Source organism: Cucurbita pepo, chromosome 15 (genome assembly GCF_057944985.1).
Source record: "Cucurbita pepo subsp. pepo isolate OVF chromosome 15, ASM5794498v1, whole genome shotgun sequence".
Taxonomy (NCBI): domain Eukaryota; kingdom Viridiplantae; phylum Streptophyta; class Magnoliopsida; order Cucurbitales; family Cucurbitaceae; genus Cucurbita; species Cucurbita pepo.
Window position 1 is genome coordinate 9,587,345 of NC_141812.1, and position 16,320 is coordinate 9,603,664.

A 16,320-nucleotide genomic window follows, 5' to 3' on the forward strand; every position below is an offset into this window, starting at 1 on the left:
GGCTTTTTCCGGAGGAAAGAGCACCTATGGATCGGAAAGAGCACCTATGGATGAATTTGCTCAAGTTTACAAGCTACATATTGTCTTTGGCTTTTTCTTGAGGGAATCAGATTGGCTCAAGTTTACTAGCTACCAGATATTGTCTTAGCCAAGTTTACGAGATATCAATATTGTCTTTTGATTTTATTTGAGGGAAAAGTTTACGAGTTATCGATATTGTTTTGGCTTTTCCTTGATGGAAAAGTTTACGGGATCTATATCTAAGTGGGATCTCACAATCATTGGGATCTATATCGCTGGTGGCTTTTCCTTGGGATCTATAAAAGTTATCGATATTCTATCTAGGTGGGATCTCACAATCCACCCCCGGTGGGATCTCACAATCCACCCCCTTTGAGGCCTCTTCTCTGACACTTGAATCTCACAATCCACCCCCTTCGAGGCCTCTTCTCTGACACTCGTTCCTCTCTCCCATTGATGTGGGATTTCATAAGATCAAACAATGAGATTAACCGTCCCAATGTCTTCTCTGACACTCGTTCCCTGGGATCTCACAATCCACCCCCTTCGAAGTCCAATGTCTTCTCTGACAATCATTTCTCTCTATCATCGACGTGGGATCTCATAAGATCAAACAATGAGATTAACTATCTAAAGTGGGGAGGGGTGGGTGCAAGGTAACATCATGGACAAAAAGAATAGCACACCAAACTACTCGTTATAATTTTCACCACAAACAATCAAGCTCTGTACCCCATTGAACGATCCTATGAGAGCCACCACCCCATAAGAGCACGTCTCCTCCCCCTGATAACTCGACTAAAGGGGAGTCAAATAATAGGGTCTCGAGCTCAACCTCGTGGTTGCAAAGAGCACAAGCCTAGTGCAATATATTATACTTTCTTTTTTCATCATAGTCCCATAATGTATATGCATATATTCACATTTTCATATTCTTGATATAAGCTTCTCCGTTTGGTGTCTTATTGATCACCTTTTACATGTGTTTCATAGGCATGCTCAACAGTTGTATACTTTCTGTACCAAATATTTGAACTGCTTGTCCAACCTTTGTTCACATCTCAGCATCCAATAATATGAATAGGAAAGTAAATTCGCATTTCATGAGTAAAGTTCATTACAGAGGCCCTAAAATGGCTATCAAAATATGTTTTGTATCAGTAAAAAATGACGGAAGAACTGATAAACTACACACCATGCTCAACTTTCTGAATTGCCAGTTTCCTGCACAGCAGGAGATAAGCTTTGCGCTCCGTTTGAATTTCCATCTCGAGATGGTTCAACTCCGCGCTGTGGAGGACCCGGAGCTGAGGGGGTTACTCCCTGAGAATACACGCCTGGTGGTGGAGGGTACTCACTCTGTTCATACATGGGCTGAGGTGGATAAGACTCGGACGGGTCATTTCCAGCCTGAGGAAGCAGTTGGGTCATGTCGCTTGGGTAAGTCCAGTACCCAGACAGAGGATTTGCCATTGGTTGGCCATTGGAAACTTGGTATGCTGCACCCGGATATATACCCTCAGAGGTTCCATTTGTTGATGGCACAGCAGGTGGTGCACCCCCTGAGTTAAGGTACATGCTTTGCTGATCGTCTGGATGAAACTGGCCGGAGAAATTTTGCCCATAACTCGGTGCCTGTTGGGAGTAGCTCTGATCATAACCATGAGTGCCAGTTGAGGCTGATTGACCGTAGGCATAGCTATGATACGGAGGAGCTGACCCAACATGAGACTGTTGGCCATAGTAATCATATCCTGTACTTTGTTCGGATGGCTGAATCGTCGATTGGTTTGCCTGATCCCAGCTTCCTACTTGAGTTGGATAATTACTATAATACGGAGCCCCCGGAGGCGGTGGATAGGTTCCGGGTGCATATCCATATTGGGGTTGCTGCAATGGAGGTTGTCCAGCTTGAGACCAATTGTTAGGAGGGGGGTACGTTGGTTGTGCATAGCTACTAGTTTCAGAGGCATTTACCAGACGTTTCTGCAGAAAGGGGAGCATTTACATCTCAGAATAATAGCATTCAAATTCCAGCAACCGATCAAAGTGTACACTAATGAAAGATACAATAATGATTTGCAGTGAACTTAGCACAAACATATGAGCAAAATGTTAGAACACACTTGCCATGAAAATTACATCAAGCATAGTTCGATCAAACCCACAGAAACCTCAGCAGAAATTAATGGAGCCAGGAAACAGATATTTGACAGTTCAGATGTTATTTCCTAATGCTTCCATTTAGAATTCTAGGAAACCATTCTTCCATACGAAAGTATGCTAAGGCAATACAGGTACCTGATGACTTACCCCATTTATTACTTCATTAATCAATTCTTTGGCTGACTCAATCTGCTCCTTCAGACCATTAATATAAACAGTTCTCTCAGTCGAAGTATCTCCTGGAGGGAGGTGCAAAGGGATAATCTGTAGGGTAGGAGTCCGAACAAGAAAATGATTAATAGCATTCTGGATTTGGATAAGAGGCAAGACGTCACATCTTGCGTTCCACATGAAGAAACAAAAGCATATCGAGTATTAAGAGTATAATGTGAACGATGCAGAGAGCCATATACTATTGCCTTAAGGGCTAAGACGACTAAGCAGTTATTTTGGGGGGATAAACAGAGTTAAGGGAACAAAGATGTCGGAATAATGTGACGGTAAACAATTCTGACAAGTCAAGGTTACAAAACTAAACAGATTGGAGCAGTAATATGCCTTAAAGCTTGCTAATTTTAGACTCTTAGATGATTTGACCTGCAAAAAATTGGAAACGGTTTGATGGTCTCCAGTTCTCGCAAGTTAAATAATACCTGAACGCGTGCAACCGACTTGCTCTGTATACTCTTTATAGTTTCACCTCCCTTTCCAATGACAAGTGCAACCTATAAACAAAATTATTATCATAATATTAGTTTAACCTTCAAGGGTAGATAAAACACAACGAAAGCAATTACCTTATTATTAGGAATCTTCATTACAAACTGCTCAACTCCAGGTTGACTTGAGTTCATTGCCTGATTTGCAGTTGAGGCAGAACCCCCTGAATCTGCCTGTTACATTAAGGTGCCTAAATTAGTTTTACATCTACTGTGAGATCCCACATCGGTTGGAGAGGGGAACGAATCCTTATTTATAAGGATGTAAAAACCTCTCCCTAGCATACGCGTTTTAAAAAACCTTGAGGGGAATCCCGAAATGGAAAGCCCAAAGAGGACAATATCTGTCGGCGGTGGGCTTGGGCTGTTGCAAATGGTATAAGAGCCAGACACCGGGATGTGCCAGCAAGGAGGCTGAACCCCGAAAGGGGGGGGGGGGGGTGGACACCAGGTGGATGAGGGGTCCTACATCGATTGGAGAGGGGAACGAGTGCTAGCGAGAACGCTGGGCTCGAAGGGGGTGGACTGTGAGATCTCACATCGGTTGGAGAGGGGAAAAATCATTCTTTATAAGGGTATGGAAACCTTTCCCTAACAGATGCGTTTTAAAAACCTTAAGGGAAAGCACGAAAAGGAAAGTCCAAAGAGGACAATATCTGCTAGCGGTGGGCTTGGGCCGTTACATTTACAACACAAAGGTCGGCAATGATAGCATTTTAATTAGTGCTTACCTCCGCAATTACTTCATTAATAAGTTGTTCTGCCCTGCTAACTTGTTCTGAAGTGCCCATTAATTCAACGTCTCTCGTCAAAGACTGAGGATCAGCTTCGAAATCTCTAGTGATCTGGATTTTAGCCCCTGATTGAAGTTGTAGGTATTTGATTGTTTCTCCACCTTTCCCGATAATCAACCCAACCTGCAAACGGATTCGAAAAGAAATAATCATCTTTGTCAGTAATATGCAAATGGTAATCTATCTAAAAAACAAGATGGGCAACCAAGTACCTTCATAGTTGGAATATTTATTTTCTTGCTCGTGGTTTGAAAACCACGATATGGACCTGTTTGAGTACCAGAAGAAACTGAACACATGAAAGTTAGCAAAATCTAGCACTGAAATTTCGAGTTTCTTTTCAATAGAAAGTGTAACGACATGTTCAGTATTTAATTTACACAGAATGCAGTGTGAATCTCAAGGTTTCCAAAGGATGTTGGAAAATCTTAATGCAAGAAGCGATACACGACACGAAGCAAAGATATTTGAGTATGAAAATACATGAACATCTGCTTCCTGATTAGTAAAATCAAAATTCTTAAGCATATAAAACACGCCAAAAAAGAACCTCAAGTAACAAGCAATTAGATACAAACAAACATAGAAGAAAAGCAACAAAAAAGAAAAAGGATTTTCAGTGACGAACACAAAAGATCTCGAAGATTGATCCAAAAGATCCCATAAATGCTTGAAATGATCAAGAAACTAGAGCAAGATTGATCCAAAACATGGAGCTACCTGTTGTTAAACGTGAAACGGAAATTTTCAATAGCTTCAAACCACAAATTTCCATAAAGACAGAGTTTCATTTTCATCAACATTCCCATTGTTTGGCAGATTACAACGGGGTGGAAATCTAAAGAACACAATAAGGGTTCTAATTGTTACAAACTCCATAACACTCTCCGAAATTGATTTCAGAACCCTTGGATTGCCGATGAATTGATGTCACCCACCCCCACAAAGTAGACTCATCATTAGAAAAAAATTGATGCCCAGTTTCCGCTTATATCTATGCTACCAAACTAGTCTATATCCAACCACAAATGAACGAACAAAAATTCATGTCGCAAGAATCAGTAAAAATTCTCTGGCTTACCAGGAAATGAAGAGGAGGGTAATGGAGGGTTTTGTGGCGCGGGGGCGGTAGCGGGTGATTCATAGTCAAAACGAGGGCGTTTGGACTCGGCATCGCTCACTAGCTTAGCAACGATTTCCTGAGCTTTTAGCTTAGCCAATTGAATATTCTGTTCGAGCTTGCGCTTGTTAGAGTCAGAGTGAAGCTCTTCTCCGTCATCGGAGTCTTTCATGGCGGTCGGAATCAGGCGAACTCCGGCGCAGAGAGTGAGAGTGAAAGAGGAATGAAGATTCAGCGGTGTGGCGCGGCCGGGAACGATGGTGTAGGGCTTTTTGAGTTCGAATCGCTTCAACGAAATTGGATTTGGAAGGTCTTGTTTATCCCCAAAGTCTTTGTTTAAGTCAAGAACTCACTATTCTCCTTTTTTTTTTTTTTTTTTTTTTTTCATTAAATTACATTTCCAAATTTGTCTTTTTTAATATTTATAATTTATTAAAAAATATTTTTCAATTGAGTTCGGTTTCTCGTGTCGCCTTCATCTTTCATAAGATCATTGACGGGGTCGACAATGTCAGCTACGACTTATTCATTGTCTTCATGGTTGTTACTCTGTTTGTCATCGCCTGTTTCATGTCATGGCTACCTCGACCATCCTCACGACATGAAAGACGAGGAACACGAGAGTATTTGTTTTTGTGCGGGCCCTACTTTCGGGAGCCAAGTTTGTAGCTTTGGGCACGTATGGAAAACGTTTATAATTGTGATTGAAATAGAAATTTGAAAGCATATAGACTAAAATAGACGGAATCTCAAACTAGAGGCAAGAAGATAATACAGATATTCAACAATATTTTGGGGGTAATTTGGTAATATGAATTATGGTGAAATTATTTTGAAAATTTTGATTGTTCTCGAACATACACAATTCTTTAGACTTCATTTAATGCTTATCTCGGAGCGTGCTATAAGAACCTATCGACCAGTTCATCCGCTCGATCGATCACTTCATTTTGGTGAAGTCTGCAACGTAATCTGCACAAAAACAAGGATAATTGATCGAAAACAAGTCCATAAGTTACCCAGCTACCAACACGAGAGACGAGAACCAGATAGAACTAAGATGATATCGACATATACAACTCGAGCTAAGCTCAATTGGTCAAGGGGTATACTTTCAGTCAAGAGGTCAGAGGTTTGAATCCCCGACCTCTATATGTCATCAAACTCAAGAAATAAGAAGTAAAAAACTACAAGAGAAGCCAAATAATTCTTGGTACTTGGACTCTCCCGTTCTTGAGAACGCTCGAGCCTAAGCCAACTAAATCGACTCCTAACTTTACCCTTTCTCCCCATAACATCCCTAACCAATTATTACCATACCCTTAATACCCTAATAACATTTTTTATAACAATCCTATAAAAAAGCTACTCTTAAGTTCGACCTTCGTATCGAGGCACCCGAGTCATAACTACTCACATGGAGGTATGAAAAATGAAATTAGTTTCTAAAAAGCATCGAGTCGATTGCTAGTAGTAAAGTAATACCTGGTCCAATGTTCTCTACGCCTTCTTGTTGTGCTTCAGCAGCATCGATGTCTTTCGAGGTCTTCGAAACCAGAGAAACGAAGACCATAGAGTTCTAAACAAACCCCCATTAGCAAAATGCAGTATGAATATCCGACCCCAATATGGATAGTGCGGGCCAGGCAGTTTAACAAGGGCGAAGAACATAGCAATCGTGATCAAATGTCGTGGATAATATCATACCATTGTGGAGAGTCGTGTTCACCTACTAGGGTGAATAGCAAAAAAGAACTACTGAGGATGTCATCCAGGACTAATAAGACAATGCCTCAAGAAACCTGCTGAATTTCCCACACAGATCATTAATGTAAGTTTGCCGCTACGGTTTAAGGCGTCCGAGACGAAAATGTTTCCTCATAGATGATGTAGATTGTCGAAAACTAGGAAGACTAATGAACCGTGTTCAAACAATCCTTGCAAATATCATTTATGTCGTTTTTGTTTGATGCAATAACAAAGATCAATGTTTGGTCTGTGAGATCCCACGTCGGTTAGGGAGGAGAACGAAACATTTTTTATAAGAGTGTGGAAACCTCTCCCTAGCAAACCCATTTTAAAAATCTTGAAAGGAAATCCAAAGAGGACAATATCTGCTAGCGGTGAGTTTGGGGCGTTACAAATGGTATCAGAGCCAGACACCGGGTGATAGTGACAACAAGGAGGTTGAGCCCTGAAGGGAGGTGGACACGAGGTGGTGCACCAGCAAGGCACTGTGCCAAAGGGGGTGGGGATTGGTTAGTCCCACGTCGATTGGAGAAGAGAACGAGTGCTAGCGAGGACGCTACGCCCCGAAGGGGGTGGATTGTGAAATCCCACATCGGTTGAAAAGGAGAACGAAACATGCCCTGAAGGGGGTGGACACGAGGCGGTGTGCCAGCAAGGACGTTGGGTCCGAAAGGGGGGTGGATCGTGAGATCCCACATCAGTTGGGGAGGAGAACGAAACATGTCCTGAAAGGGGTGGATCCAAGAATCCCACGTCAATTGGAGAAGGGAACGAATGCCAACAAGGACGCTAGACCCCGATAAGAAATGGATAATGAGATCCCACATCGGTTGGGGAGGAGAACGAAACATTCTTATAAGGATGTGGAAACCTCTCCCCTAGCAAACACATTTTAAAAACCTTGAGAGGAAACCTTAACGAAAAGTCCAAATAGGACAATATCTGCTAGCGGTAGGTTTAGGCCGTTACATGGACAATAAACCATCCTGGCGATCCATTCAATTCAACTAAAGTCTCACACAAAATGGAGAGAAGATGCAGAAATCATACCTTAAGAATTGGAGATAGACTCAAAGCTGTCTGTCCCATGACCTTAGCAACGGAGAAGCCGATTATAAGCGGAAACGGGACGATAAGAAGCTTCTTTTGATGCGCACAGTAGGACGTCTCGCTGAGGGAGGTAACGACGAGTAACGGTACACACACGTATTTGATAACCGTCAAACCGAGATCAGCTATAAGCTGGATGAAATTATCCAATGCCTCATTCCAAGGGAAGCGTTTCACTGGCTCTGGTGAGCTTTCCCAAAGCTTTTTTACCCTGTCCTTCAAACTATCCCATCTTACCCTTCCTGAATCGTCTGGTTGTCCTGCAGTCATATTCATAGCACAAGAAACCACAGATCTAGCATTCTGATATCTTTTATGTGGTTTTAAACTCACTTCGTGGCGAACTAAGCTACAATAAGAACAAAGTTTGTAAACAAATTGCTCGATGTAACACGACTCAACTAACGAAGTCTTGACATTACACGTTTGGATAGAAGAATTCAGTTGAAAGAATAGGATTTAGGAAAAAGAACGGGCGACATGTTAGGTATCACGACTCTCCACAATGATATGATATTGTCCACTTTGAGCATAAACTCTCATGGTTCTGCTTTTGGTTTCTCCAAAAACCCTCGTACAAATTGAGCCTCTTCTCTCAACAATCCTCCCCTCGAACAAAGCACCCCATAGAGCCTCCCCTGAGGCCTATGGAACCCTTGAACAGCCTCCCCTTAATCGAGGCTCGATTCCTTCTAAGAGCCCTCAAACAAAGTACACCCTTTATTCGACACTTGAGTCACTTTTGAGGCTCACAACTTCTTTGTTCAAAACGTGAGGATTCTATTGACATGGTTAAGTTAAGGGCATGACTCTGATACTATGTTAGGGATCACGACTCTCCACAATGACATGATACTGTCTACTTTGAGCATAAGCTCTCATGGCTTTGCTTTTGGTTTCCCAAAAGACCTCATACCAATGGAGATGCATTCCTTACTTCTAGACCCATGATCATCCCCTTAATTAGCCAATGTGGGACTCCCTCCCAACAATCCTCCCCTCAAACAAAGCACACCATATAGCCTCCCTTGAGGCCTATGGAGCTCTCAAACAGCCTCCCTTTAATCGAGGCTCGACTCCTTCTAAGGAGCCCTCGAACAAAGTAAACCCTTTATTCGACACTTGAGTCATTTTTTACCACACCCTCAAAACTCACAACTTCTTTGTTCGACATTTGAGAATTCTATTGACATGGTTAAGTTAAGTGCCCGACTCTCCACAATGAGATGATATTATCCACTTTAAGCATAAGCTCTCATGGGTTTGCTTTTGGTTTCCATACCAATGGAGATATATTCCTTACTTATAAACCCATGATCAACCTAGGACTCTCAACACAACAAGGTAAGTAAGTGGCCTCGAGCCCATTCAACAGTCAACTAGACGCAAATTCATCACAGAAATGTAAACACTGCACGAGCTATGGATTTTCCAATCACCATCACCCACAAATTTGTATCAAGATTCTTCCACCAATTCAATCAAACACCAATTAGCTTAATCTACAATGAGAAACAAAACAAACGCATTCTTGAAAGCTAGAAACAGATCTCTAATAATCCCACCCACTAACTCAGGCTTCACAGAAAACACTTCAGAAATAGAAAGAGAATAAAGGGTCGTCAAGCTTACTCTGAGCTCTACAAGAACAGGGGCGTGAAGGGCCATTTTAGTGGAACTTTGAAGGTGCGTCGCCATCGCTGCGCCTCAATTGAAAGCTGTTGATGGATGAACACACAGTTTTGGAAGGAGGGTTTGTCCACGGACACCATAAACCGCCACAAATTCTGAAAAATTCTGGGAGGATCAGCTCCACCGAAACAAAACCCCTGAACTTGGATAAAGGGTTTAAGACGGCGGGACCCGAATAAGCTGACCGCTACGGTAAATAAGTAAATTCGCTCGTTGGAGAGTAAAAATAAACGGTAAAAATATTTTAATTCCTTTTTACAAGAAAAAAATAATTATATTAAGGTTAATTTTAAAAGTTTACAAGTATTCTTTTAAACGTGTAACGGCGGATCTAAAAATTTTAAAAGTTGAAAGGTACGAGAGGTTAAAATAGAAAAAACAATTTCAACTAATTAAATTTTATAAACTAAAATATAGTGGTGTACGAGTTAGGTTGGGTTGGGTTGAACTCAGGTTAAGCTTGGGAGTGGTTTTAATCTCAACTCCTCTTCTCTTTTTTTATGGGTCGGGTTGGTTTGGTCCTTTGCACATTGAACTTATACCCACCTCGCACCTCGAACCGAATTGAGTCCTAAAAAAAAATTCAACTCAACCCAACTCTTATAATTTGAGTTAGATTGGGTTGGGTCCCAAACTCAACCCCGAACCGGATGGGGTTCCAAAAAATGAATCTAGCTCAAACCCAAACTCCTTTTAAACCCAACGTAACCGTTATAATTCAACTTGAGTCTGTAATATGGGTCAGTTAATTTAATTAATTAATAACGGGATGATAATAAAGATTTAATATGGGTTAGTTAGTGGTAATTTTATTTTTTTATTTACCACAATCTCATTATATATTTTAATGAAAAAAAAGGGATTAAATTAAAGTTTATTTTTAAGTGGCTGAGATTTATTTGATAAAATTATTGCATGTGTTGTTCTTATTTTAATTTCCATGATCTCATCATTTTTAGTAGTTAAGATTTGATTGAATTTTAAATCGAGTGGTTAAAATTGATTCATAAAAAGCAAAAAAAAAAAAAAATAATAAATAAATAAAAGTACCCAATTTGTTTGTTTTAAAATTCATAATATGCTGACAAGTGTCCCTTTACTCTTTTGTCCTTTTACGTGAAATTACTACTCTACCCTTGTATATTTAATGGTCAGATTTCGACCTCTCTTATTGTGACACGTCGCCAGCTGCTGGATAAGCCTATCTCAAATTTTCTATTTATTTTTAGAATTTTAATTTTAAATAATTTTTAAATTTTGAATAAAAAATAAAATACAATTTCCAAAACTTAAATTTTAATTACTATAAAACATTATTCACGGTTGTACGGCTAACCCGACGCGAGTTGCAGCCAACCATCCGAACTGAGGACAGATTTTTGGAGTTAACTCACCTTGGCGGGACCACGACCCTTGTCCCCGTCATTGTAGAACATGTGTCACCCATGGCATAAAGGACATGATGACTTGACATCATCCTCACCTTCCTCCGATTTATTACCAACAGTCGGCTCTATAGGCTTAAATAAAACCAAAATTAATATTCAAATCATAAATATATTTCACTTAATTTTAAAATCATATTTTATATTTTATTTTATTTTACTATCATTTTCTCCCTAACAATGTCAATAATAATAATAATAATAATAAATAAAATATATTCACATTAAATGAACACGTGTACTAAAATTAATGGACACATTTAAATAATTGGGACCCACATAAGAAGTTATAATTTGAATGAGATAACGAATATTCAAGGACCAATAAAATAATTACAATTTTACAAAAATAAAATAAAATAAAATAAATAAAAGTGGAATATATTTAGTGGGGTAATTAATTAAATTTATTTGCATGAATTAAGATCGTGGAAAATGTGATTTAATATTAAATCCCACCAATCACCTGACAGTTTAGAGTTTACTAATCAATATTATATATATATATATATATATATATATATATATATATATATATATATATTATTGTTATAGGTAAGAATTAAATTATTTCAAAATAATAATAATAAATAAATATATTCGGAATAATTGAAACGTTGGGTCAAATTTTGGAAACTAACATATTTATTTTTAAAAATATTCCTTTTCTAATAACGGTTTTCAAAGTAATTATTTTATAAAATAAAATTAAAGAATAATGAAGATTCCATTGGAAAAATTAATATTTTATTTAATTAAATTATATTCGGGTTGAAAAAGTCTTTTGGACCACCTCTAATTTCAAATTGATTTGGGTCCGTGACAACGTTAAATATTCTTAATTTTCTTTAGAGTAGAGCTGGTCGTAACCCTATTTTCAGATTGGTCGGGTAAAAAAAAAAAATGTCAATTTGCAAACCTAATTAAAATTTTCGATTTTTAAAAAAATTCAATCCAACCCAAATCGAGAAAAAATCTAACCTTCGAGTTAGTTGAGTTATCAGATCATACGAACACCCCTGACCACAAACCCGTGCCTCACCCTGTCTTCAAACCCAAATTAGGGTTGTCAACCGTTCGCTATCCCAAACTAAAATAAAAACACCGCTACGACGTCATGGACAAAAATGCAACATTTTCCCGGTCGAAAACTAAACAAAAACAAAATAGAAGGACCAAAATGCAATTAAATAAAATAACTATTTGAGTGCCAGCTGGTGGTTGCAAAATTTATAACATAAGGTCATCATCACTCCCCATTACATTATTTGAATCTTGTCTCCTTATAGATAATATTTGAACTATTTTCTATTTTCTATTTTATTTATTTATTTATTTATTTTTAATTATTTTTCATTACTTTAAGTCTATATCACACTTCATTTTCCTCACTTTTTGTGTACTTTTTTTTTCTTTTTGGTTTTCAAATGATGAAAAAAAATAATTATTTTTATTTATTATTATTATTTTTATATGACTTAACCGACACACGACCCCTCATGTTACTCTCATGTGTTTTGCAATTATTCGACCTTACTTTTTTTCGACATCATAATTTAAAAGAAATATATTTTTTATATTAAATTTAAATAATGAGTATTTTTTATAATTAATATGAAGTATGTACGTTAAGCTAGCGTCAAAATTTAAATAATGAGTATTTTTTTATAATTAATTTGTTAACATTATGAAAATAATAAATATTTTAAAATATTATCTCCGCTAAATTAATAAAAATATTTTTAAATTCAATATTATTTTTAAAAAATTATGTTTGGAAAGCAAGTTAGGTGAACATTTTATGGATAAGATAGGAAGCATTCAACTTGGATGTCAAGTTGAATTAAATTTAATAAATAAAAACAATAATTAGGGTTTAGAAAAAGGGCAAAAAAGTACTAAAATTTAATGCCACGTAAGCCATGATTTTGATGTTTCAAGTTATCCAATTGGTTCCTCGTAAAGTAAAATGAGAGCTTTTAGACTTTTGAGGTTTTTCCAATTGTTTTATTTAATTGAAAGTGGTCCACTCAGTATAAAAGATTCAGATCGTGACGGTTTTATCGAATAATTTTGTCAATTTTTTTTATTACTGTGAAAAATTCTATATTAGTTGGAGAGGAGAACGAAACATTCCTTATAAGGTGGTGGAAACATCTCCCTAATAGACGATATGTAACTAGCCGAAGTAGATAATATCTGCTAGCCGTCGGTTTGAACAGTTATAATTACGATAATCAAGCAATAGTACTCGAAGTAGAGAGAGACGAGGAAAGAGAAAGTGAGTAGTAATAAGAAGCTACGACATAATGCGAGGAAGGAGCCAAAGAAATTAGGGTTTATTTAATATTTTTATTTTTTAAGACTATATGTATAAAAAAACAAAGAATATAATAGCAGGGATCGAGGTCGGGATTGAGAACAGGGTGGGGGACCACTACTCCCGTACTCATCCTCAAAATTAAAAATACCTGATATCTATCTAAACTTTCGTGTTTATATATATATATTATGTATAGTAAGTCTCGTTAATTTTATGTAACGATAAAAAAAAAAAAAAATTAATAGTTTCGTTATTTTTTTTTTTAAATACGAATAAAAATCAACTTTAAAAATACGAAATCTCAATTATTTTATTACCTTTTAGGTATATATTTTTTTAATTCAAGTTAAATTAAAATAAATAAATAAATAAATAAATAAATATATATATATATATATATATATATATCATTTTTTTTTTCCTTTTTTTAATTAAAAAAAAAAAACAAGGTTTTTCTCAGCCCATGCATTGGAGGCTGTCTCGCACATTATTATTTTATTTAAAAAAATGTTTTTTTTTTCTTATTTATTTATTATTCCTTTGCATTTGGATAAGAACAAAGTCTTATCTGTCAACCCATTTTTTATTTCTGGAAAAATAAGCAAATTATTGTGAAAAGAATATTCCTTTTATTTTCAAATTTTATTTTTTCATTCTAAATTTACTTAAATAATATAAATATTATATCTTTTACCATATATATTTGGTTTATTGTAATTTATCCATTAATTTTAACAAAAATAAAATATTTTTTTATCTTATTTACATCACACTATTTTTTAATTCTTATATAAGTTTAAAGTTAAATTTATAATAATTATACCAATTTATAGCAAATAAAACCAAACCTTAATTAAATTCTTCAACAAAAACATTTAATCCCAGAATGTTTTTCCCAAATTTATGGAAGTATTAATTTCTTTGGTCCACCAAATTTAAAATATTATCCAATAATACCCTAAAGATATTTAATTTTCAATAACAAAATTTATTAACTTTAAAATTATATATAACTCACTTGAAAAAAATACAAAAAATTTAAAATTTCCCTTTTCATTTTTTTTTTCAACAAAACTAAAAAATAAATTCAATAAATAATAATTTCAAATTAAAATACCCATTGTAGAGAGAGAAAGAGAGGAGAGAGAAAGGGTTGTGTCTCTTGGATACCTCCAAGAGCCAAAATTAAGCTCCAAACGTACAAAGCAATTGTCTCTTGGTCTACAAGAAAAAAAAAATTAAAAAATTAAAAATAAAATAATTGTTTTTTTTTTTTCATTTTATATTAATTCTTTTTATTAATTAATAAATAAATAAAATACATTTATTTACGATTTTGATACGCAATACTTACAAACACAATCTTAAAAAATATAATTTTATTTGAAAAAAAATTAAAACATTAAATAATATAAATTTAAAAAGAAAAATATCTTAAAAAAAACGTTAGGAAATACACGTATTTTTTTAATAATTAAAGTAAAAAAAAATATATATATAAGGGGAAATTACCAAAAGAGCCCTCTATTTCGCGGAATTTTCCTACCCCTCTCTCGGCTTAGTATAAAAGCAGATTAAAACGCAGACGACGACTAAGAAATTTTCCGGAAGAAAAAAGAAAAGGCAAAACGACGCGGAGAATTGACGGAAACGAAAAAGCCCTAAATCGGACGGTCGATTCTTGCTGTTCTTGAATCCGACGGAGATGGCGATTCAGCGATTAGAGCTCTGCTTGGAGCTGTTCAGAATGGCTATTAATTTCATCGTCGTCGTTGCGGAATCCGTCGGCGACGCCATCCACCAGGAGTCTCTACCGCCACTCAGACCTGCGGCGAACCCTAGGGTTACGATTCCGTTCGTCGGCTTTTATCCCTAGATGTTGAAGACTGTAAATTCATCCTCTGCCGCCGTCCGCGGCGGCGATGTGGCGATGTTCGTTCGAAGTTAGTGTGAATTTTGTTATTTGTTTTTATATTTTTAGTAATTAAATCGACTTTTCTTTTTTCTTATTTAAATAATTCAATTATCATTTTGTTGGTTTTATCGTCATTTCGCACCAAATCGTGAAACACGCGTCTTCACGAGATTAAATTGGATATATATTCTTTTATCTTTTATTTTCTGAAATTAACATTTTTATTTATTTATTTATTTTGTAAAAGGTAATTAGATTGTAATTAAAAGGTTAAATAATATTTTAAGCACTTTTTTGCATAAAACTTTACTTTTTAATTCTAATTCATACAAATTTTATATTTATTTAATATTTCAATTGATTAATAATTTAGTCAAATAAGTTAGGTTAGAATGGGTATAAAATAAAAAAGCGGATTCATTTTGGTTAATTACGCGTACTTAAAAACAAAAGCACGGGAGATGACCTACTTATTATTACATAATTTAGTTATGTTTATTACAATACCCGAGTAAATGAGAGGTACATGAATGAATTGATATTGAATTGAAATGATCTCTAATTATACAAACTTGATGATTAAACGTGTTTTGCTATGAGCAATGTCAAATTGGGTGAACTCTTGAAAATTTCTTAGGCAGTACTCGTGTTGGTCTGTGGAGCGGCAGACAATTAGAAATGTTACTATTCTCGAGGAATCTAGGTTTCCTATAAAAAATTTAGGGTATATTTGGCAGACAATCAGAGAAGTTACTATTCTCGAGGAAGCTAGGTTTCCTAGGTTGGTATGCTCGTGTGTAAGCCTTTTTTAGCACTTTTCCTGTGTTTGTTTATTATTAAAATGAGTCGAATCTATTAAATTTGCAAATAAAAAGAGACCGCTTTAAAGTATGCATCAATATGACTCAAAACAGCTCGACCATATTTGCGACAATTCTAGTTTGTAGAAAGACTCGGCTTCAAAAGATTAGATCTTTTCCAAATTAGCTCGAACGATTCTAATAAATCGACTTGAATTGAGATGTCAGATTCTATGATCCAAAGGATGCAGATTCTAAAAAAAACATTTTTTTTATAAATATTTTTGATGCGTATAATATAAATATTTAAAAATATATTTTAAAAATAAATATAGTATTTATATATAATACGTATAATATAATATAAATTGTATTATTAGTAAAATAGTTAGGGGTAACTACCACATTTAGAAATACATTATCAAATTATTTAAATTGAGATTTAATTTCTAAAATTACAAACTAA

At 35.8% G+C, this 16,320-nt stretch overlaps 2 protein-coding genes across 3 annotated transcripts; both read right to left on the reverse strand.

Moving 5' to 3' along the window:
• Positions 1-1,093: 1,093 nt before the first annotated feature.
• LOC111811591 (uncharacterized) lies at positions 1,094-5,139 on the reverse strand. Its single transcript, XM_023698520.2, has 7 exons — positions 4,782-5,139; positions 3,913-3,989; positions 3,638-3,823; positions 2,985-3,080; positions 2,841-2,912; positions 2,335-2,451; positions 1,094-2,007 (listed from the first exon to the last, which is right to left on the reverse strand). The coding sequence occupies exons 1-7, from the start codon at positions 4,990-4,992 to the stop codon at positions 1,222-1,224; spliced, it is 1,545 nt and encodes a 514-aa protein (XP_023554288.1). The 5' UTR covers positions 4,993-5,139; the 3' UTR covers positions 1,094-1,221.
• Positions 5,140-5,524: 385 nt separating this feature from the next.
• LOC111811592 (uncharacterized) lies at positions 5,525-9,543 on the reverse strand. 2 transcript variants are annotated; one of them, XM_087118079.1, is made up of 4 exons: positions 9,312-9,543; positions 7,620-8,023; positions 6,306-6,399; positions 5,525-5,792 (listed from the first exon to the last, which is right to left on the reverse strand). In XM_087118079.1, the coding sequence occupies exons 2-4, from the start codon at positions 7,953-7,955 to the stop codon at positions 5,761-5,763; spliced, it is 462 nt and encodes a 153-aa protein (XP_086974205.1). In that variant the 5' UTR covers positions 7,956-8,023; positions 9,312-9,543; the 3' UTR covers positions 5,525-5,760. The 2 variants fall into 2 exon arrangements, with proteins under 2 accessions (XP_086974205.1, XP_023554290.1); XM_023698522.2 differs by having other exon boundaries at positions 7,620-8,028; positions 9,312-9,542.
• Positions 9,544-16,320: the final 6,777 nt, after the last annotated feature.